At 33.5% G+C, this 25,036-nt stretch overlaps 1 protein-coding gene across 1 annotated transcript; it reads left to right on the top strand.

Annotated features, from left to right (window-relative positions):
• Window positions 1–12,080: 12,080 nt before the first annotated feature.
• Window positions 12,081–12,522, top strand: LOC105515814 (ATP synthase subunit f, mitochondrial). Its single transcript, XM_011947737.1, has one exon. It carries the CDS (start codon window positions 12,104–12,106, stop codon window positions 12,320–12,322), a length of 219 nt encoding a protein of 72 aa, XP_011803127.1. The 5' UTR covers window positions 12,081–12,103; the 3' UTR covers window positions 12,323–12,522.
• Window positions 12,523–25,036: the final 12,514 nt, after the last annotated feature.

Below are 25,036 nucleotides of genomic sequence, written 5' to 3'. Positions count from 1 at the left end.
CATTCTGGCAGTAAGTTACCTCTACAGCACTCTCGATAGTGCCCTAGTGAGCTAGCAATATTAATGCATTTTCTTGGGTATCTCACATGTTACTAGGGGATGATATTTGCATGGCAGAGATCCTCACTATGGAATAATAGAAAACACTGCTGACATATCTAAATGCAAACACAGTGGCCAAGAGACTAACAGCTGCTAATGGGAACCCGATTTCCATTTTTCATTCTGGATATAAAAAGTTAAACAGAGCATTGCCTGCTCCGTTTAAAGGTCTTACCTCTTTGAAGAGTGAAAGTAAGTCATCTAGAAATTTTAATTGTCTTTGCTGCCCTTAAAATATCCTACCTCTTTCTCTTTCATTCCTATCAGTCAGAAATCAAAGAAGGAGGCTCTCATCCAGAAAGCTTCTCTACTTAGCATGCAAAAGCTGGAGAGGCAGGATAAGATGTTTATCAATATGGTTTGTTTTGCATTAAATATACTTGAATTCTCATTCTGGTTCAACTACTTAATGCCTTTGGGTGTCAGATGGGGGTAATAATATTAAGTTGCTATTGCAATATGATTAAAATATGTAGTATCTCAAATGAGATAGTGGTTTACTTCTGTCTCATGTAGAAGTCCATGATCAGGAGGTGACCTCTGCTCCACAAAGCCATTCAGAGCTCCAGGCAGGGAATAACTTTGACATCATCTTCAACACATGGCTTCCCTAGTGGCTTCAGTCATTACCCTTTCTAGTTAGCAACAAAGAAGGTAGGAGGTAAGGACAGGATTATTTAAGAGTGTGTACTTATCATCTTACAACAGTGACTGATGCAAAGTACTTTATGAGTATTAGCTACTACTACTAAATTATATTTTGTCATTTTTCATAGTTACAACTTTGGAGTGATTTACAAAACATATCCTGAATTCCTTGTTTGTGTCATTAGGGAGCTATTGGCCTTGGTGAGAGAGAAAAGAGTTTTCTTCATTAATATGAAAAAAGATTCTTAATAGGAAAAAAGATTAACCTGGCATCTGAATGATAATATAATACTATTAATGATGTTGATGAGATTGGTGGTAGTAACCAGTCAGATTTTGTTAATGGTTATGTTTCTCCCTGATTAGTCCGTGCCCACCAGGTTGGTCATTGTACCTGGCTTCATCTGTCTTACATGGTTCCTTGACTGTTTCTGAACTGTTTCAGGGATGTGATAGAAACATACTCCTTTCTTTACTCCCTCCAGAATAATAATGACACAGTGTTCTTAAGTAGGAGAATTTTTGTGATATTAAGGCATAGAAGTTTATCAAAAACAGATTTTAAAAAACAATTTCAAATTTCATATTAGGCATCAATATGTCTAGAAAGTTCCACCATCTAGGAGTATTTTTGTGTCCTTTCAATTCTCTAGAATATGTCTCCTTTTTCTCTTCCAGAGTTCCTCATCCTCCATCCCATATGGTCTCCATATGAACTAAATATTTCAATTATTTTATTATGTACAGCAATATTGTATTGTTTCTTTGCTTCATCCTTCCAGTCCCGAAACTGACCAGGAACTTTTACCTTCTGAAACCAAAGACCTTTAAAGGGTCGTCTTTAAAATTTCATCTTGAAGATAAACATTGCCTTTGCCTGAAACTACAGTGCATTTTGGTTTTATAAAGCCAGTTTTCCTGATCATTATATTTCGTCTCAGAATAGTATAAAAGTCACTGAGTATTTATCCTATGTCAAGCACTATACTAAGGACTATATATTCATGAATTCTCACTATCCTCAGAAAAATAGTATAAGAGAAGATATTATCAACATCTCTTAAATTCTCTATCTGGTATTGGGTTATAATTGGCTAAAATAAATATGTAGGCTTTAGAAGGTGGAAGTTAAGCTACAACCACTTTCACACTCCAGAATTCTATGTGGGGCTGTGCACTCTTGTATCTCATGCATGTTTTCATTGATCTGCTGGCTAACCTTGTTGACATAGGGCAGTATCTGGAGTATACAGCTAATCCAGGTCCCACCAATCTCCTTTAGCTTTTCTGAGTCCTCAGCAAGGTGTGTGTGCAGTGATATGCTGACAGGAACAATTACCCAGAAAATCAACCACATTATTGAGTCTTGGGGTGGTGAGAGATCAATGCTGGTAGCAATTGACCAAATGCTTTCTAGTTTATTCTCATGGGTTTCACTTCATTCCTGTGGGGTCTAAATGTTGTTTGTAACTGTCTGCCCAGCTGACTTCAGATCCAAAACTGGAGGCAACATTCTTACATAGGCTATTCTCAAAATCATAAGATCTAATTCCTGTAAGTCCTTAATTCTCTCTTACTCAGAATTGTTCTATTTCTCTAACCAAGCCTTAGTGGAAATGACTTGAGCAGCAGAGAAAAAAACCAACAAAAACAAAAACAAAAAACTGAGATTCCACAAGTTTAAGTGATGTGTCCACAGTCACTGGATAGATTAGTGTTTTGAGCTAGGATTTGAACCTTGGACAAATGACTTCTAAGTGTGTGCTCTTAACCACCTTGGGATGCTGTCTGAATACCTTACAGGATTGTCATAAAGATGGGATAAGTTAATATTTGTAAAGTACTACACCAGTGTTTGGCACACAGTAGGCACTATAAAAATTTGCTATTTTATAATAGTTATCTGAATCTAGCAATGATGCTATTAATCTGGATGCCATACTGCCTCCAAGTCAGTAACTGAAAAATAATAAAATAATGGTCTTACTTTGTTTCTATTCCAGAATTTTCTATTCCAGAATTTTCCAAGAAGTCAAAAGCCAACTTCCAAGATTCTCTGTTTAGAGATAACTGTCAGCCAAATTTATGAAAGCAAGTGCATGACAGGGACATGTGAGAGACTTAGGAAATAAATGGAAAGGAGCAGAGATTAATCTCAAGATAGGCACATGGTAATAAAGATACATTTTCACTAACTTAACAAATATCAATTGTTTACTTTAAATTAGGAATAGGAACTGTTAGAGACTGAGAGAAGCCTAAGTCACAAACACAAGTTTATGGCTTTGTGAAGAAGATCCTCTTTTAACCAAGTTTATCAAGGTATTTCTGTGTCCATAGCTTTATTTAGTGATGATATTAATAACATATTATCGTTTTTTAACATTTTTGAGATGTAACATATACTTTAATGTACATGTACACTAATCTTAAATATTAGTTCAATGGATATTTTTATATTTAGATCCCAATCACTTCAATCAAGTGATTACATTATTTTATGTAAGCATCCATTTAGTAGTTAGTACATGCTCCATTGTTTTTCATTGTCTTTCTTTCTTTCTTTTTTTTTTTTTTTAAGGGAACATTTTAATCCAGCACTTTGGGAGGCCGAGACTGGCGGATCACAAGGTCAGGAGATTGAGACCATCCTGGTTAACATGGTGAAACCCTGTCTCTACTAAAAATACAAAAAATTAGCCAGGCATGGTTGCATGTGCCTGTAATCCCAGTTATTCAGGAGCTGAGGCAGGAGAATCACTTGAACCCAGGGGCAGAGGTTTCAATAAGCCAAGATCGTGCCACTGCACTCCAGCTAGAAAACACAGCGAGACGCCATTTAAAAAAAAAAAAAAAAAAAGGAACATTTTGCTTATAGTGAAAAACAGCTCCTTCATTCTGTTGGGTTTCATCCTTGTCTTTCTCTTCATCATCATCTTCATCATAGTAGCTCATTATCAGCTTCTTCATAGTTACTATTTATTGACTGCTTATCATGTACCAGCCTCTACTCTGTGTATTTTCATCATTTAATTTAATGGTAAACCAGAGTCACATGCCAAAGGTCACAAACCAGAGTCACAAACCCCATCATACAGATTAGGAGTTTGCAGTTTCAGAAGTTTAAGTAACTTGCCCAAACTTAAAAATTATCTATAAGTATTGGCATCAGGATAAATATACATTTTATCTGGCTCCAGAATCTCTGGTCATAACCATTAAACAACATCAGTTAGGAAAAAAAAGGAAGTAAAGAAGAAAAGTTGGATAAAAAGGGAGCTGGCAATGCAAACAAGAGGTAGAGTACATGAAAGTGAAGGAATTAAAGTCTATACAATAAAGTATTGGAGACTTAAATATAAAATCCCAAACTATAGAAATCCTAGAAGAAAATCTAGGCAACACCATTCAGGACATAGGCACAGGCAAAGATTTCATGATGAAAATGTCAAAAGCAATTGCAACAAAAGCAAAAATTGACAAATGGCATATAATTAAACAAAAGGGCTTCTGCACAGCAAAATAAACTACCAGTAGAGCAAACAGACAACCTACAGAATGGGAGAAAAGTTTTACAAATCCATTTGACAAAGGTCTAATATCCACAGTCTACAAAGAACTTAAACAAATTTACAAGAAAAAAAAAAGCCCACTAAAAAGTGGGCAAAGCCCATGAACAGACACTTCTCAAAAGAAGACATTTATGCAACCAACAAACATGTGAAAAAAAAAGCTCAACATCACTGATCATTAGAAATATGCAAATCAAAACTACAATGAGATACCATGTTACACCAGTCAGAATGGCTAGTACTAAAAAGTCAAGAAACAACACATGCTGGTGAGGCTGTGGAGAGATAGGAAAGCTTTTACACTGTTGATGGGAATGTAAATTAGTTAATCAATTGTGGAAGAGAGTGTATAGATTCCTCAAAGACCTAAAACCAGAAATACTATTTGAGCCAGCAATAACATTAAGAGGTATAGCACCAAAGGAATATAAATCATTCTATTTAAAGAGACATGCACGCCTATGTTCACGGCAGCACTATTCATAATAGTAAAGATATGGAATCAACCCAAATGCTCGTCAATGATAGACTGAATAAATAAAATGTGATACATATATACTATGGAATACTCTGCAGTCATAAAAAGGAATGAGATCATGTCCTTTGCAGGGACATGGATGGAACTGCAAGCCAGGATTCTTAGCAAATTAACACAGGAACAAAAAACCAAACACCACATGTTCTCACTCATAGGTGGGAACTGAACAATGAAAACACATGGATAGAAGGAGGGGAACAACACACACTGGGGCTTGTCCAGAGTAGGGGTGTGAAGGGGGAGGGAGATCATCAGGAAAAACAGCTAATGCATGCTGGGATTAGTACTTAGGGGACGAGTTGATAGGTACATAGGTACAGCAAACCACCATGGAGCACGTTTATCTAGGTAATAAACATGCACATCCTGTACCTATACCCAGGACCTTAAAATAAAATAATAAAAAAGAAGAAAGTTGGCATACAATATTCTCAAGCCTTAGACATATCAACATGAAATAGCTAAGATGTATTTAAGAAGAGCCAATGGCATATGTTGGGGAGCTGTTTCGTTTTTGGGACAGTGATGCAATAAGGGAGGTGGGAACCTAAATTTAGATGTCATTTGAAAAAAAAAAATCCTTTAAAAATGATTAATACTAGCATATGCCAGTAAAGCAAACTGAGTTTTCAAGTTACAGTGCATAGCACTGTAATGTTTCCTTGCTCTATCATCAAAGTAAGAACGATCCAAGCTCTACAATTCTATAATTACCCTCCTGCATAATATTTAAATGTTAATTATTATATACTTAATTTACAATATATTGATGATTTGAAAACTGCCTACCTAATGTTCTTATGGAAAACTGTTATAAATCCCTCTCTGTAGTGTTTAGTGTCACACAATGATTAAAGAATGGCAACCAGCTTTAGAGTTTAAAAGGTACTTATTTAAAATAGACATGAAAACCAGCATACAAATGTAGGTATTTTCTTCAAAATTTTCTCCAACTGTCACCAACTGGGATGCAAATGCATACCAGGCCTGGTAACTACAGATCATTAGACCCACATCTGTATTTGACTATTGCACAGGGGTAAAGTTTGGTGGCAGGAACCAGGGGTAAAGTTTGGTTGGGGATGGGAGGAGACAATCTCAGCTGTTGGCAGTGGAAGCCTGAAACAAGGGGACATCAGGAAAGTGACAAATAGAAACAAGCACAGAAGATAACTAAGAGATCAAGAGAAAAGAGCAGTGCTGTAAAATGAAACTGATCTTTGGGATCCCATGTTGAAGAACAGAGCTTTTATTGGCAAAGTGTATTACTTACAGTAACTTAAGTTCTTCTGAGGTTTTTTTTTTTTTAACAGTTCTTGAGAAAGAGTAGACATACAGCTGTCTGTATATAAATGCATGTTGCAATGTGTGAGATAGAGAGGAAGGGAGAAGGAGGAAAATAAAATGAGAAAAGAATCCTTGATAAAAAATCACAGATGGTATTTATTTTTTTATCCAGAACCCCCAGATAATTTTCTACTTTCCTTTACTTGAGTTCATATAGGTATGGTCATTTATTTCAAAGATGGCAGAATTCCCAAATGAGTCATTTAAAAAAATGATTACACATGGTTGTTCTTCATATAGCTTGAAATAATAGGCTTCCATGAATAAGAAGTTATTGGTACCTATAGTAAATCCTACATTAACTAACACTTTGAACTAGACTGCTCAGTAGTATACAAAGATTATGACTCTTTACTAGTCAAGAAGCAAGTGAATCGTTTATGGAAAGGAAAGATGATCTTTCCAGGAGTATAAACGGGAGATCAATGAAGATATTTAAACTGTTAGTAAATATAATATTTATTAATTATATTTAGTAATAATATTTATTTTGAGACAGGGTCACCCAGGCTGGAGTATAGTGGCTCAATCACAGCTCACTGAAGCTTTAATCTCCCTGGCTTAAGCAATATTCCCATTTCAGTCTCCCAAGTAGTTGAGGCTATAGGAATGGACCAGCACACCCAGCTAATATTTTTTTTCTTTTATTTTGATAAAGATGGGGTCTCACTATGTTGCTAGGTTTGTCTCAAACTCCTGGACTTAAGCAATCCTCCCGCCTCAGCCTCCCAAAGTGCTGGGATTACAGACGTGAGCCATCATGCCCAGTTGCTCTAACTATTTAATAATATGGGTTGCGTGGCAGGTAGCTTATGATACGGCCTGCAGTGATCTCATTTCTTGGTATTCATGCCCTATGTAATCATGCCCTTGATTGTTGGCTGGGCCCATTTATTTGCTTCTAATGACTAGAATATGGCAAAAGTAATGGGATAACACTTCCCAGGTTCAATTACAAAAAACACTATTGCTTCTCTGTGACTTTATCTCCACTCCCTCTCCCCCTTCTCACATGCTTGCTCTGATGAAGCAAACTGAAGAAGCCTGCATGACGAGGAACTGAAAATAACCCCTGGAAAATAACACCAGGGAAGACAGAAGTCCCTCAATTCAATTACCTTTGAGGAACTAATTCCTGCCAACAACCATGTGGAAGAAATTGGAAGATTCTTGCTTATTTTAGTCTTCCAGTGAGAACCTTGGCTGATTGCATAATTACAGCTTTGTGGGATTCCCTGGAGCAATGGACTCAGCTAAGTTTGACCCATAGAAATTGTGAGATAATAAATATCTGCTGTTTGAAGCTACTGAGTATTGGGGTAACTTTTTATGCAGCAATAGACAATTAATATAGATTTTGATCAGAAATATAAATCTTAAGCAGTCTTTCTGAAAAATTTGCCAAACAATCTCAGGAAAAAGGTTACTGACGTCTGTTTTCTGATTTACCTGTTAAAGATTTAAAAATCAGGACTGGGAAAAGGTCTAACCACTCTCTCTGTGCCACCAGAGAGAACATTTTTAAATAACAACCAATTTGTTATAATGTTGGATAAAACACTTCTTGTCCTCTCTTTTCTAACTAGACTCACTCTCTTGGTGATTACATTTAGTCTTATGACTTTAAATACCATCTATATGTCAAGAACTTCCCAATTTATATTTTCAACTTTGTTCCAAAAATCAAAATACATATCCCACTACCTACTTGAAATTGCCACTTGCATGCTTAATAGAATATCTCAATCCCAACTGATCTCCATAGTTTTGTTCTTTCTCATGATTGCTTTGACTATTTGGGGTCTTACGTGGTTCCATACGAATTTTACGATTCTTTTTTCTATTTTTTTGAAAAGTGCCACTGAAATTTTGATAGGGATTACATTCAATCTATAGATTGCTTTGAGTATCATCAACATTTTAACAATATTAATTCTTCCATGAACATAGGATATCTTTCTTTGTGTCTTCTATATTTTCTTTCATCAATGTCTTCGAATTATAGATCTTTCACCTTCTTGGTTAAATTTATTACTAAGTATTTTATTATTAATATTGTTCATGCTATTGTAAATGGGACTGTTTCTTAAGTTCTTTCTCAGCTAGTTCATTGTTAGTGTATATAAACACAATTGATTTTTTATGTTGATTTTGTATCCTGCAACTTACTGAATTTATTAATAATGACACATTCTGATAGAGTCTCTAGGGTTTTGTAAATATAAAATCATGTCATCTGCAATCAGAGATCATTTAATGTCTTCCTTTCCAATCTGGATGCCTTTTATCTCCTTTTGTCAAACCGAATTGGCCACTCCAACTTGTTACAGTCTTCATATTTTAAATATCAACAACTCCATTACTTCAGTTGTTCACAGCCAAAATTTGAGTCACTCTGGACTCATCTCTCTCATACATCAGGGTCCAATTCACCAAGAAATCTTGGCTGCAGCTTCAAAATATATTTAGAATTTACCACTTCTTACCATTTATTTACAAGCCACCATAATCTTTCACCTAGTTTATTGCAACAGACTCCTAATCAGTTTGATTACATATACTAGCTCTGCTTCTCTCATCAGTTCTCAATGTTATTACCAGGGTAATCTTTTACAATCAGTACAGAGATCATCTCCTTTACCCCAGTTTCACTCAGAGTAAGATACAAAATGTCTTCAATGGCCTACAAGACCCTACAAGATCTTGATTCCCATTACCTCTTTGACATCACTTATTACTATTCATTTAGGTACTTGCTCTTTTCAGCAACATCAGCCCCCTCGTTCTTCCCCTAATGTCAGCTATGTCAATTGATCAGTAAAGTGTTTTCAAGCCTTTACTCAGATGTTACCTGCTTGATGATGCCTACTATGACTACTCTGTTTAACTGTAGCCTTCCTACACCCACCCCAGGCTGTCTCTAACATCCTTACTTTGCATTACTTTAAAACAAAAGTTTAAGCATTTATCATCCTCTAACATCTTCTCTGCTTTAATTACATATTTTGTTACTTGCTTGTTGTCTGCTTTTTAAAAAAATATAAGCCACTTTTTTGTTGTTCACTGATATATATTTTATTCACTTCCCAGAAAGGTCCTGGCATGGAAAAAACTCTCAGTAAATATTGTTTGGTTGAATGAATGAATGCCAAAGTAATACCACTTTAACATGGTCCATTGACACCCCAAATTCATTTATCCTAATATTCTGTTCAAGTTGCACAAAAATACACACATTCCCTGAATGACTTTTCTTGTCTCAGACTTTTATACCTGCTGCTCTCACTTCCTTTTACACTCTTGTTCATTCTTCTCTACAGTCACACTTCTACAGTCACTGTAGCTCTCCTTAATGGGTTAACCATACTTTGAGACATAGCATGCATGCTAAGTCCTCTAGGAAGACTTTTGTGACATCCATTAACCACCCACCACTCCTACCTCCCACTAAAGCTAGGTTTGACACCCACCCACCAGTAATGCCAGAAAACCCTACACTTATCCTTAATGCTATAATAACTGGATAGCAGTCAGTTCTTACTGTGCCAGGAGCTCTGCTAAATGTTTTATGTGGATAGATTTAGTTAATCATCATAACATATATGCCAAAAATGTGTACTAGAAACATCTGGTGCTTCATTCACATCACGTCATTGTTTTTTTTTTTTTTTTTTTAAAGTTTCCTGGTCCCCTTCCCCACTATCTCCCCTTCTTTTTTTTTTTTTTTTTCCTGACCAGTTTAATATGGGTTTGTATTCAGTAACTTTTACCTGTGACTTTTCTTTAGTGGTCAGCCCTCAGGAAACTGGAGCCACTCTGCATCCCAATCAGCAGTTCTTGGGAATTATTTTCCTCCAAGGGAAACTGTTAGTCAATGTGTGTGGCCTTGAAGACTATAAAAGTCTAGTGCCCTTAATCCATATTGGTATAACACTGGGCTTAAGAATAACTTCAGAGTTTCCTAGGGGGACCAGGCTGAAATAATCCTCTGCTGGATTTTGCCCGAAATTGAATTTTGGTTGTCTTGTTCTTTGCACCATCTACCACGAGCAGCCTACTGAGTAGGGAGTAGATGTTCAACAAATATGTGTTTAATTCATGTTGGTTAATAATACTAGCGGGCTTTTATAGTAGAAGTTAGGTATACTCTCATTTAAAATATGTCAAGTAAAACTTAATTGATAATCGAGAAGCAAAGAAACAGCTTTAATTTTGAATAGTCTGAAAAATTTCATAGGCTTGACCTATAAAAGATATCAGCCTTGCAAATATAAGAAATGAAGCACAGTAGATTTGGGGAATAAAAAATAAAAACTCCCTAACATTAAGATTTTCTATATATCAACCTACAGCTTTTCAATCAACTTAGAAAATATCTTTCAGATATGAAATAATATAGAATAAATAGCTGTCTTAACCAAACTCTCTTTACTGCCTTCTAAGTGATAGCATGGTAGTCATAAAGCTAAGTGCTATATAGATATTATCTCATGAACTCCTCATAAACATCCTCAATGTAGGTACCACTAACATTCCCACTTCACAGACAGGAAAGCAGAAGCATAAAAAGTATAAATAATCTGGCCAAATTAACACAAAGATATGAGAGTAAAGCTGGAAGTAAAATGTGGTAGAGTAAGTCGCTTTTGTAAGCAGCATTTAAGGCTGCTTCTCCCGTTCTCAATTGATAGTTGATGATCTGTCTTTAATCACTTCTCTGACTTTTTTTAATACTTTCTATTGAAGTAGTAGAGACTGCCAAGGTTTGCAGAATAAAATTTAAATAATCATTTCACCCTAAGAGAAAATTACTCTTGTGTATGGCATTAAACAAAGAATAAAATTATCTGAGACATGACTAATATACTTTAACACAATAAATGCATTTAACTGATTTATTATTTATGTGCCAGGGAAAGGTTCTATGTACACAACTTATGTGATTAATATCAAGAATTTATACATAATTTACAACTTTTTATATAAATATGTTAAATAATCAAACTGTAAGAACAATGTTTATGATGGACTTTGCCTCATTTTAAAAGGATATTATTTTAATTTTCATTTAATGTTTCAAAAATGCAACCTTTCTTCAGCCCACAAAACCATCACAAAGAATGGACTTCATACTGATATGAGTTTTTAATAGGAATATATAAAATCTTTTAATTTCAAATGAAATATATCTGTCCTAAAGAAAGCTCGATTATCTATGATTCATGTTTCAAATAAGTTTTAAAAAGACAAGGAATAAAAACTTTGGCTAAAAAGCTTTTAAAATAATGCTACTGTCCCAGACAACAATTATATATCTTGTATCCAGGAGCAGGTTATTCCTAAAGCCTATACTTAATGGCAATTGCTTTAATGTTTACCTAAGGAAAATGTTTAAATATTAATAAACTAGTAACCTATTCATTGATAGTAAGTCACCTGTTTGAACTTTCAGTTCAATCACTTACAAAAAAAGGCCGAAATTTAGTTGAAATACAGAAATGGAAGTAGACATACTATAATAGAAGAAATACCTAGACAGATATTTTTCCAGTCAGAGGTGGCAACTTCAACTGTAGCAAAAATAAAAGTAGGGCATGTGAAAATTAAATGGAAAAAGTTAAAAACTGGCAAAATCTTCAGTCTAAAATCTTCAGTGGGCTTTAATTTATAGTCTTCTCCAGTAATCGGACATTTAAAAGTAGTTCCATTTAATCAAAAATGAATATAAAGCACATTTTAGAACATTTCATAACAGAAATACCATATATCATTATCTGAGAAGAACATTTGTGAAACATTCAAGGTTTTCTCTGTGTAACCACTATAGATTTAAGCATTATTGAAAGGAACATTAAAAGTACATAAATGGAGGCACAGCGGACACCAGGACTCCAAGATGGCGTCAGTCGTACCAGTGAAGGACAAGAAACTTCTAGAGGTCAAACTGGGGGAGCTGCCAAGCTGGATCTTGATGCGGGACTTCAGCCCTAGTGGCATTCTCGGAGCATTTCAAAGAGGTTACTACCGGTACTACAACAAGTACATTAACGTGAGGAAAGGGAGCATCTCGGGGATTACCATGGTGCTGGCATGCTACGTGCTCTTCAACTACTAAATTTCCTACAAGCATCTCAAGCACGAGCGGCACCACAGATACCACTGAAGAGGACACACTCTGCACCACCCCCCGACCCCATGACCTTGGCCTGAGCCCCTCCGTGAGGAACACAATCTCGATCGTTGCTGAATCCTTTCATGTCCTAATGGGAATTAACCTCCAAATAAAAGATGACTGGTAAAAAAAAAAAAAAAAAAGTACATAAATGTACACAAATGTAAAATATAAGTCCCATTCTTACTGGCCTTTATAATAATTTTTACATAATTTATTCAACACAATACAACAAATAATTTAAACAATCTGCTGATTGCTATTTAACTATTACACCTACATGTGTAATTTATGAAACTTCTGGGCAATTTGGATAACTTTCTTCTTTGTGTTGAAATTGTGTTCTATATATCTGAGCACCTCCAGCAACGCTATTTTCCTGAACAAAAGATTATAATTATTTATAAGTAAACATGAACTGCTTTTGACAAAGAAGCAAATGAAAGATTGATAGAATCATAGCTTAACACACATCTCCGCACAAGACAGAAAAAACAGATGGACCTCGATTACCCAGCCACTTAAAGAACAATTGTTTTACTCTGATTTATCTGTAATATGGTTTTATTTCTAGACTTTGTTTGGCATTTGCATAGAGTATTTTTGCTTTAACACCAAGATGCTAATGTGTTAAATTAACTTTTTTCTCTCTGTAGACCACCTCCTGTATCCATATCCTTTTTAGAACTCTCTTTCCACTGCTTAATTCAAGTACATACAGTCTTCTTTCCAGATTTTGCAGTGGCTTAGTCTATCTGCCATCTCTTTCTGCAGCTTATGATTCACATTCAAATGGCTAATCAAGTCACTGTAATCATGCCATTCTTCTACTTGGAGATTTTTGGTGGTTTTTTATTGCCTGAGCATAATTTACATGTCCCTAGCATAGTATTCATAGCTCTTAATGATCTGTTCTTATCTTTCTAATTGTATATCTTAGTTCTTCCATATGCAATTTGTCATCAATATAGACTTTTGACAAGATTTATTTTTATCATTGCAATATGTGAATATTTGAATACCTTGTGATATATCCATCCTATGAAACATTATTAAAACTGTCAAAACTGGGACATTTAATATGAACTAGACTGATATACTTGAGTATTATGTAACATAGAACACAAGCATATGTTCTGTGAGCTGTAGGCAGTATATTTTAGATTTTTAAACTCATTTTCTCCTTAATAAAATTGAGCAAACAATAACATATACTTAAATTCCACATACTTACCAGGAATAATGTATGGCAAGATGTATGCTAACATATGAAGCATGTGTAAAATGAAATAAACAAAAATAAATGTTGGATTTCATGTTATTGGTAACAAAAAAGATGAAGGTAAAAATGAGGATGAAGAGAAGACTATAATAAAGTTGAATGATAATAATAAAACAAGAAAACCTCAGTATAAGCTTTACTATAATCTCAAATTTACACACAGGCAGATAGAAACATACCATTCTGTAAAGTAATACTTTACAATGGGTAAACAACGGGTAACTGTGAGTGGCACTTCTAAAAATAATTCTTCCACAGATAACAATTACAACCTTTGGACAATAGGCACAACCTAACTTAAGGTGTTGGTGAATAAAAAAGGCAGGGAGGCAGGAAGATACTGAAGAGAAATTGACACTAGGAAGAAATAAATGGCTGGGTTTGAGCTTTATATTTTGTGCAACGTGTACTCTGAGAACAGCTTCAAGTTTTCATCATGTGGGGTGCTTAATGTGGGGACATAAAAGCTACAGTCTTACAAACTTGAAGTAATAGAGAATTTGGGGAAATCACAGCACATAGAAAGTGAGGAAATCTCAGGAAAGTGCCAGAGATGAGGAGCTCTAAGTAACGTAGATAATCCCTGCCTGCCCAAAACACTGACTGGCCAAATAACTATGTAGGCCCAGAGCACATTACAAGAAGTTAAATGAACACTGAAGAACTGAACAGAGATTTTTATCTACTGTCCACCTTAGTAGGGACAAAGTTGGAAGTTTGAGTTCAGCCATGCTAACTGCCTTTTTAAAAAAATCTATATTCTTCAGATAAACAGAAAAAAATTCATAATCCCTGCAATTAATATTCACAGTGTCCAGCATATAAACTGCAATTATGTAGCATACAAAGAAACAATTCTATGACAGATCATTAGGGGAAAAGACAGTCAAAAGAGATTACCCTCAAAATGGCAGATGTTGGAAATAAGAGACAAAACTTTTAAGTCCATTTTTAAAATACATGATGAATGAAAATATGTTTGTAATTAGTGAAAATACAGAAATACACAATTAAGAAACAGAACTTAAAAAAATAGGAAACTGGAACATACTATATATATTTTTTAATGCATTGAGTGGCATTAACAGCAGACTGAAGCTTAAGAAAGTAAGAGTCTGTGGACCTGATAATTGATTGATAGAAATAAATATCCATACTTTAGAAAAAAAGTAACAAGATAGAAAATATAAGCTATATGGGATAATATCAAAATGTCTATGGTTTGGCAGAAGGAGAAGAAATAGAAAATGAAGCATAAAATACAGTTGAAGAAAGAGTGGCTAAAATTTTTTTCTATATGGTTAGAGATATCCATTTTTTAATTCAAAAACGATCAGGCAGCATCAAACAGAAAGACTATAAAAAACTACTATGTAGACCCATAGTCAAACTAATGCAAATCAAAGAAAATCTTGAAATTAATCAGAGAAAAATGAAACATTACATAAAATAAAACAATGAGTGAAATGTTGCCGACATTTTACAAGAGACTGCGGCAGAAAGAAGGCAGTGAATTAACATCTAAAATTAGTGAAATAAAAGAACTGTTAATTGAGAATCATATATGCAAAAATATATTCTTCAAAAATGAAATCAAAACAAATACCTATGCTGATGAAATAAAACTAATATAATATGCCCCTAGCAGACTTACACTGCAACAAAAGTTATAGAAAGTGCTTCAGATGTAAGAGAAATGATCTCAGATGAAATATTGGTATTTCAGAAGAGTATAAAACATCAGAAATGATAGACACATTGGTAATATTTTTTCTTTTCATAAGTATTTAAAAAATAAATATGACTATTTGAAATAAGAAATTTGGTCTGAGCACTGCAGTGCACTGTAACCCCAGCAGTTTGGTAGACCAAGGTGAGTGGATGGCTTGAGCTCAAGAGTTCAAGACCAGCCTGCGCAACATGGCATGCATGTTTTGTCTCTACAAAAAATACAAAAATTAGCCAGGCATTGTGGTGTGCATCTGTAGCCCCAGCTACTTAGGAGTCAGAGACTGGAGGATCACTTGGAGCCCAGGAGGCAAAGGTTGCAGTGAGCTCAAATTGTGCAACTGCACTCCAGCCTGGGTGACAAAGCAAGACACTGTCTCAAAAATAGAATAATATAATAAAATAACAAATTCAATATTATATTAATGGTTTACTTATAATGTCTATACCTGTGATATATATAAAATTAAAGCATAAATATTAGAAAGATAGAATAAATTTTTTTACTTATCTGGAATTTTCATATATTTTAAATATACTTGTACATTATTAATATTATATAGATTATAAATATTAAGAAAATGTACTTCCATCCTTAAAGCAGCTCTAAAAATATATGCCAAGTAAATAAATACATCCAAATAAAATTCTAAAAAAGGTAGTTAATTCAAAAGAAAAGAACGAAGAAACAAGAAAAAAAGGAGAAACTATCAAATTGTCAAAAACAGTACACTGTTTTTCAATGATATAAAAAATAGCATATGCTAATGGAGCATTGCAATTAAAAGTCAAAGGTTTTCATAATAGATAAAAAATAAAGCCTAAGTATATGCTAAGTACAAAAACATTATTTATGTAAATACATAGAGACTTCCAAGATTAAAAAATGCAGATGATAAGCATAACAAAGGGCATATTCTGTCACATTGCACAGGTATATGAATACATTAATTGTTTCAAGCAAAATAGTATGACCAGAGATCTATAAAAAGATTTTATAATGGCAAATAATCAGTTACCCAGAAAGACATAACAGTATAAGTTGGTATTTGACAAATAATAAAAATTCAAAATACATAAATTATACATCGACAAAGCTAAAGAAAGAAACAGATAATTCCATAATCATAGTTACAGACTTTAACAGGCCTCTCTTAAAAAGCAGGAGAGCAATTAGACAAAAATCAGGAGAGATATAGAAGATTTGAGTAATGCTATTAAGCCACTGGACCTAATGGATATTTGTGGGACACTTCACCCATAAATATTAAAATATACAACCTTTTTAAGTGCAAAGGAAACAACCAATATAAATCATATGCCATGTCATAAAACACTCTCAATAAAGTTGAAGAATACACAGTAAATATTATTTGGCAAAAATTAAATTAGAAATAAATATTTTAAAACATAAAAATCACATGTTAGAAATTTAAAAATGCATTTCTAAATAAGCAAAATAATAAATCACTCAGATAATTCAAAAATATATCTGACTGAATAATTACAAAAAAAGATCAAAATATGTGGGATACAGCTAAAGCAGTGATTAGAGGGAAATCTGTAGCATTAACCTTTAATATTAGAAACATTTAAATAAGGTCTAAAATCAATAACCTACAGTTAATCTTTGAGAATATTGGATTAGAAGAATAATCTAAGCTTACAGTGCACAATAAATAGTAAAAAAAGTAAAAAAGAACAAAAATCAATGAAATTAAATGCAGGGAGCAAGAGATAATTTTCAAAACCAAAATTCCTTCATTAAAAAGATAAATTTGCTAAAGACCCAGCAAGAATGAAGAAGAAAGAACATGAATGATCAATATCAAAAAATGAAAGACAACGAATCTGACCCTTTATGTAAAGAGGAGGAAATCTGTTAAAAAATACAACTTGCTAAAACAAACAAGATGAAACCAAATTTGAACACTGTATGTAAAAAATTGAAATTTTACTGAAAGGTTTCTACAAAGAAAAGTCCAAGCTCAAATGATTTACTATTGATTTGGATACCACAAGTTTTAATTTACTTACCAACCTTATACAAACTTGCAGAAAATAGAGCAGGGAATTCTCCTGAATTACTCTACAGTCTAACCCGAATGCCAAAACTTGACAGAAATATTTAAAAAAAAAAAATTACAGACTAATATGTCTCAAACAAAATACTGCCAGACCAAATTCCACAATACATAATACGTATGATACATCATTCCAACTGGGATTTAACCAAAGTGCACGGTTAAATTAACATTTCAACATTAATCAGTGCAATTAAGCATAGTAACACAATAAATGAGAAAAACTGTAGGATCATTTCAATACAGATAGAAAAAGTATTAGAAATATTCAACTAAAGTTACAGTTTTAAAAAAGTACAAACCACGAAAATAAGCACACTTCCACAGTCTGATAAAGAGTATTCAAAATCCTACAGCTTATAGACTTAATTGTTAAACACTGAACGCTTTCACCTAAGATTGGAAACAAATTAGAATGCCTATTTTTACACTTTTATTCAACTTTATACTGAAGTATCTAGCCATCATAAGGCAAAAATAAATAGTAAAAAGAAGAGTATAAATGCTTCTACATGCATAAATAATGATTATATAATCTTAAGAAATTTACAATACACCTTCTAAATCTAATAAATTGATTTAGCACAGACACAGTATGTAAATTTACTTAAGAAAAGAATTGTATTTTATATGTAAATATCATACCATTAGAAAAATAAACTTTAAAAGTATTCCATTTATAAGAGCATCAGGAAACTACAGTGAAAACTAAAACATTAGTGACAGAAATTTGAAAAGACCTAAATAAAGGAGATATATACCATATTTATGGATTAGAAAAGAGTTTTAACTAGATTACTTATAGATTCAAATAATTTCATAATTGCAGCAAGCCTTTTTACAAATGTGACAAGTTAGTTCTAAAATTCAAGTAACTAGACTGCCCAAGGCAATACTGGAAATTAAGAATAGGAAAGGATTCTGGGACGGTGGCAGAGTAGGATCCACCGGAAATCTGCCATCTTCCCTACACAGTTGCTCTGGAGAATAGGTCTGATGTAACTATTTTGGAATTGGAGCCTATTGAAAGCTTGCAACTTCCAGAGGAAGTCTTGGACAGTAACTTTCAGTTAATTTCAGTAAACAGTAACTTTCCATTCATTTTAGTGGATTTCACCTTTTAGCACAGTAGCAGGCGCCCATCCCCCACCCCTCATTCCCATAGCAAACAGCTTGCAGGAGTCAGAGTGGGAAAAAGAACTCTGACTTCCCAATATCTTGCATCTGTGCTCTGATCACTGATTGATCCTTTTGGTTACAGAGGTGCAGAAAAAGAGACTGCACATTTCACTGCACCTCCACCATTATTGTAACCCTACCCTCCAGGTGAAGTGACTTCCAGTGAACTTAAAGGGCTAGTATCCCTCTCCCCTTCATTGTTCTCTTTTTTCCCCTTTTAGAAGCCAGTCATTACAAACAAGACATTGGAAGGGAAATGCATATATGGAGAAAATTATAAAGATACTGCAAATACACAGGTGAAGGTGCAAGGTTAGAACAGAAACAAAAAGACCTTAAGCTTACACCTTAGACTGATTGTTGGCATAGACATGGCCTACAATGATCCAGAAAACAAAAACCACCACCAACAAATTCTGGTGAAGACAGATAATCTGGTTTCAAGAGCTACTGTGTTATTGGATTTAAATGCTCAGTTTTCAACCAAGAAAATCACAAAGAATCCAGGAAAGTTAAGGCCATTCAAACAAACAAACAACAAAAGTAAACCAACATAAACCATCCCTGAGAAAGACCTGATGGCAGATTTGTTAGACAAAGGTTTCAAAAATGTTCTAAAGATGCTCAGAGAACTAAAGGAGAACATGGAGAAAGTCAGAAAATGATATATGAACAAAATGGAAACAGCAATAAAGAGATAGAAAACCTAAAAAGAAAAAATAAATCCTGACGCCGAAAATTACAACAATGGAAATGAAAAACCTCATTAGAGGGATTCAAAGGTAGATTTGATCAAGCAGAAGAATCAGAGAACTTGAAGATATAGCAATGGACATAATGGAGTCATAGGAACACAGAAAAAAAAAAATGAAGGAAAGTAACAAAGCCTAAGGGATTTCTGGAACATCATGAAGCCAATTAACACACACATTGTGGTGGTCCTAGAGGATAAAAAAAGAGACAGATTTTAAAAAAGAATAATGATTAAAAACTGTTCAAATTTAATACGATATCAGAATATAAATATCTATGAAGCTCAATAGAACTTGGAGTAAGGTACACAAAGAGGTGCAAGCCAAGACAAATTAAAAGCAAACTACTGAAAGTGAAGACAAAGAGAATTTTGGAAGCAGTAAAAGAAATGCAACTCATCTTATATGAGGAATCTTCAATATAATACCAGCAGACTTGTCATGTGAGCTTCGGAGGCCTAAAGACAGTAGGTTAATATATTCAAAATGCTAAAACAGGGAAAAATGTCAACTAAGAGTCCCATAACTGGCCAAAATGTCATTCAAATTTGAAAGAATAATTAAGATATTCTCAGATAAACAAAAGCTGAGGGATATTTCTATACGTGGCATGCAATAAATATTCAAGGGAGTCCGACAGATTACAATGTAAAGACACTAGACAGTGACTTGAAGCCATATGAGGAAATAGATATCTCAGCAAAGGCAAACACATGGGCAATTGTGAGAGCTGGTATTTTTGTAACAATGGTATGTAACACCACTTGTTGTTTTCTACATGATTTAAGATAATATAAAGAAAACAATGATTAATCTAAAATTTAGTATTATAACTTTTTAAAGTGTAGAAACATTGTGTTTTATACATAATTTAAGTGAGTAATGCATTAAAAAATTCTCAGTTTATATCTGGGGATACAGAATACGTAAATATGTAATTGCATATCATGAAGAACTGAAAGGAATGAGGACACAGTTTCCATATATTATTAAATTTAAGCTGGTGTAAATTCAAATTAGAGTGTTGGAACTTTCGGATGTTAAATGTAGTCTCCATGTCAACCACACACAAAAAAAACAGCAACAGTATATATACAAAGAAATCGACTAACACGTAAGAAGATGATACGGCAACAAACAATGCAAAAGCACACACAAAAAATGAGGAATATAAAAACAAGTACACAAAAGACAGAAGTTCCCCCTTATCAGTAATAAATTTAAATATAAATGGATTAAATTATCGAATCAAAAGACAGAAATTCAGAGAATGAATTATAAATATGACCTAGCTATATGCTGTCTACTGGAAACACACTTTATATCTAGAGACACAGATAAGTTAAAAATGAAAATATGAAAAAGGACATTCCATGCAACTGGTTACCTATAGAGAACAGAGGTGGCTATACTAATATTAGAGAAAAGATAATTTAAATTAAAAAATAGTTATAAAAAACACATGAATAATAATTTCATCTTTTGTACTTTAAAAAATTTTTACAATATATAACTACATTTATTAAAATATAGCATTTAGAATATAAAAGCAGCCTATTCCTTCTTAAACATTTAGATCTTTTCTTTCAGTTGCTACAAATGACAATTTTAATAAAGCAAGAATATATAACGATTATAAATATCTATACATTTAATAACAGACCCCGAAAAATATAAGAAACAAAAATAAACAGCATTAAAAAAATAGACAGTTCCACAATAATAGTTGCAGACTCCAATACTCTATTATCAACAATGGATAGAACAGACAAATAAGTAAGGAAATAGAGAACTTGATACAATAAACCAACCAAATGTAACAGATATGTATAGAATACTCTACCCATCACTTCGGCATGTACATTCTGCTCAAATGCACACGGAATATTTTCCAGGATACATCTATGATAAACTACAAATTTAGTCTAAATCAATTTTAAAAGATAGATATAATACAAAGTACCTTTCCCAATCACAACAGAATGTAACTAAAATCTTAAAATCAGGAATTCTGAAAGATTCACAAATTTGTGGAAATTAAACAACCATGTTATTAAATAAAATGATTCAAAGAAAATCCCAAGGGAAAGTAGAACGTGCTCAGCAATAAGTGGAAAATGAAAACACACTAGTCAAAATTTAAGGGAAAAGCAAAGACAGTGCTAGGGGAAAAATTAAGAGATACAAGTACTTACATTGAAAAAAAAACAAAAACAAAAAACTAGAAAATTCTAATATCAACAACCCAATTTTACACCTAAAAGAACTAGAAAAAAGGGACAACTTATACCCAAAGCTAGCAGAAGGAAAAAAATATTAAAGACCAGAGTAGAGATAAACAAAATAGAGAATAGAAAAATAGGCCGGGCACGGTGGCTCATGCCTGTAATCCTAGCTTTTTGGGAGGTCAAGGCAAGTGGATCACTTTGAGGTCGGGGGTTCAAGACCAGCCTGGCCAACATGGCAAAACCCCATTTCTACTAAAAATACAAAAATTAGCTGGGTGTGGTGGCATACTCCTGTAATTCCAGCTATTCAGGATGCTGAGGCAGGAGAATCGTTTGAACCTGGGAGGCAGGGACTGTAGTGAGCTGAGATTGAGGCATTGCACTCCAGCCTGGGTTATGGAGTGAGACTCTGTTTCAAAAAGAAAAGAAAAAAATCAACAAAATACAAATTTGGTCTTTTGAAAAGATAAACAAATGGACAAACCTAGACGGTAAAAAAAAAAAAAAAAAAGGAGAAATGACCCGCATTACTAGAATCAGAAAGGAAAGTGGGACATTATTACAAAATCTCCAGGGAAAAAAAGATTATAAGAGAGTACTATGAGCAACTGTATGTTAATCATTTGGCTAACTTAAATGAATTAGGCAAATTACTAGAAATACTACATACCATAACTGAATCATGAAGAAGTAGAAAGTCAAAATAGACCTCTAACTAATACGAAAATTGAAGAAGTAATCACAAATCTTCTGACCAAAAAAGCATTGGACTTAGTAGATTCACCAGCGATTCTTACCAAACATTAAAGAAGAATACCAGTACGTCTCAATTATTAAAAAATAAAAAACATTTAGCAGAGAGAACACTCCCTAATTCATTCTATGAACCCAGCATTACTCAGATACCAAAGCCGGTAAAAGGGAAAATTATAGTCCAAGTTTCCTTAGGAATGCTGATGTAAATGTCCTCAACAAAATATTAGCAAATTAAATTCAGTAGAATATTAAAAGGATTTTACACCATGACCAAGAGGAATTTATTTCTGGAATGCAAAAGTGTTTCAACATAAAAAAAATAAAACAATGTAATACACCACATTAATAGAAAATAAGGAAAAATAACCATTACGTCAAGTGATGCATTAAAGTCATTTGACAAAATTTAAAACCCTTTCATGATAAAACCACTCACCAATCTGGGAACAGAAGAAAACTATCTCAAGATAATGAATACCATATATAAAAAAATCACAGTGAGCATCATAACCAATGGTGAAAGACTAAAAGCTTTTCCTCTAATATCAGGAATAAGACAAGGATGCCTGTTTTTTTCACTTCTATTCAATATAGTTTAGAAGTCTTAACTTGAGCAATTCAAGTGAGAAAAAGATATAAAAGGTATCGAAATTGGAAAGAAAAAAATGATCTTTTTCTTCGTATTAATATGATCATATATAGAGAAAACCCTAAAAATAGACACAAAAGTATTCAAAACTAATAAATGAATTCAGCAAAGTAGCAGGATACAAAGTAAGCACAAAAAAATCAATTGCATTTCTATGCAACAGGCAATGTTGACACTGACAATGAAAACAGCAAAAGATTTAAGAAAAAAAGATTTGTTTACAGTAGCATCAAAATGACTAAAATATTTGGGAATAACTTAACCAAGGAGGTGAACTCCAACCTTTTCTAAAAGAAATTAAAGAGGACATAAATAAATGGAAAAACATCTCATGTTCATAGATTGGAAGAGTTAATACTGTTAAAATGTCAGTACTACCCATAGCAACCTACAGATTCAATGCAATTGCTATCAAAATCCCAATTATGTTTTGTGTTAAATAGAAAAGCCTATAATAAAATTTCCATGGAATCTAAAGGGACTCTGAATAGCTAAAACAATCCCAAAAAAGAGGAACAAAGCTGAAGGACTCTCACTTTCTGATTTCAAAGCTTACAATGCTTCAGTAATCAAATCAGTAGGGTACTGGCATAAAGACATAGATGTAGACTGTCGGAATAAAGAGTCTAGAGAAAATCCCTTGTAAATATGGTCAAATGATTTTTCACAAGGGTATCAATGGAACAAAAGGCTGTATGCAACAAATGGTGCTGGGAAAACTGGATATCCACATGCAAATGAATAAAATTGGACTCTTACCTAACACCATATTAAAAAAGTGAACTGAAAAATTTATCCTTGACCTACATGTAAGACCTGAAACTATAATACTCTCAGAAAAGAAAATACAGGCTGCTTCATAACATTGGATTTGGCAATACTTTTTTGGATCAGACCCACAGCACAGGTAACAAAAAATATGTATCGACAAGTTAGGTATTATAAAAATAAATGTGTGCATCAAAAGACACTACCAACAGAGTAAAAAGGCTACTCAAGTGTGGGCAAAGATATTTGCAAATAATATATCTGGATAAAGGAATTGTAGCTAGGATATACAGAGAAATCCTAAAACTCAACACCAAAAACAACCAATTAAAAAGCTGGGAAAAAAACTGAAATAGACGTTTCTCCAAGATATAGAGATAGCCAATAAGCGCATGCAAATATGCTCAACATTGCTATCATTAGGGAAATGCAAATCAAAACAATGAGATACCACCTTTTGCCCCTTAGAATGGCCACTATCAAGAAAACAAAATAACAAGTGCTGATGAGGATGTGAGAAAATTGGAAACTGTGCACAGTAGGTGGGAATGTAAAATAGTGCAGCTGCTGTGGAAAATAATATGTTAGTTTCTTTAAAAAAAATGAGAAAAGTATTATATGATATAGCACTTCCACTTCTGAGTATATATTGACAAGAATTGAGAGCAAGATCTCAAAGATATATTTGTATTCCAAATAAAGATATATTTGTATATGTACATAGCAGCATTAAAGCAACTTTAGTTTCTGTAGAATAATGAATAGATAAGCAAAATATACTATATGCATACAATGAAATATTATTCATTCTTAAGGGGAAGGGAATTTTGACATGGGTTGTAACATGGATGAACCTTAAAGACGTTATAGTAAGTCAAATAAGCCAGCCACGAAATATAAATATTTTATGCTTCCACTTACATGGGGTCCTTAGAGTAGTCAAAATCGTAGACACAAAAAGTAGAATGATGGGTGCCAGACACTCAAGAGAAGGAAGAAATGAGAAGTTATTTTTTCATGGGCCTAGAGTTTTAGTTTTGCAAGATTAAATGTTCTGGAGATGCATGGTGGTGATCATTGAACAACAATATAAATATACTTAAATTGAACTATACATTTAAAAGTGGTTAAGATAGTAAATCTTTCTTTGTATTTTACCACAATGAAAATAAATGGGAAAACAAAACAAAACAAAACAAAACAAAAACAAGAACAAAGTAGGACTTGCAGT

This window comes from Colobus angolensis, unplaced genomic scaffold, assembly GCF_000951035.1.
Source record: "Colobus angolensis palliatus isolate OR3802 unplaced genomic scaffold, Cang.pa_1.0 Scaffold27, whole genome shotgun sequence".
NCBI classification, from domain to species: Eukaryota; Metazoa; Chordata; class Mammalia; order Primates; family Cercopithecidae; genus Colobus; species Colobus angolensis.
The sequence above is the reverse complement of the archived record's forward strand: the minus strand, read 5'-3'. Positions and strand labels throughout refer to the sequence as shown.

Excerpts from the sequence above, each read along its gene's own strand:
- LOC105515814 (XM_011947737.1), top strand. The coding sequence starts at position 12,104 with ATGGCGTCAGTCGTACCAGTGAAGGACAAGAAACTTCTAGAGGTCAAA.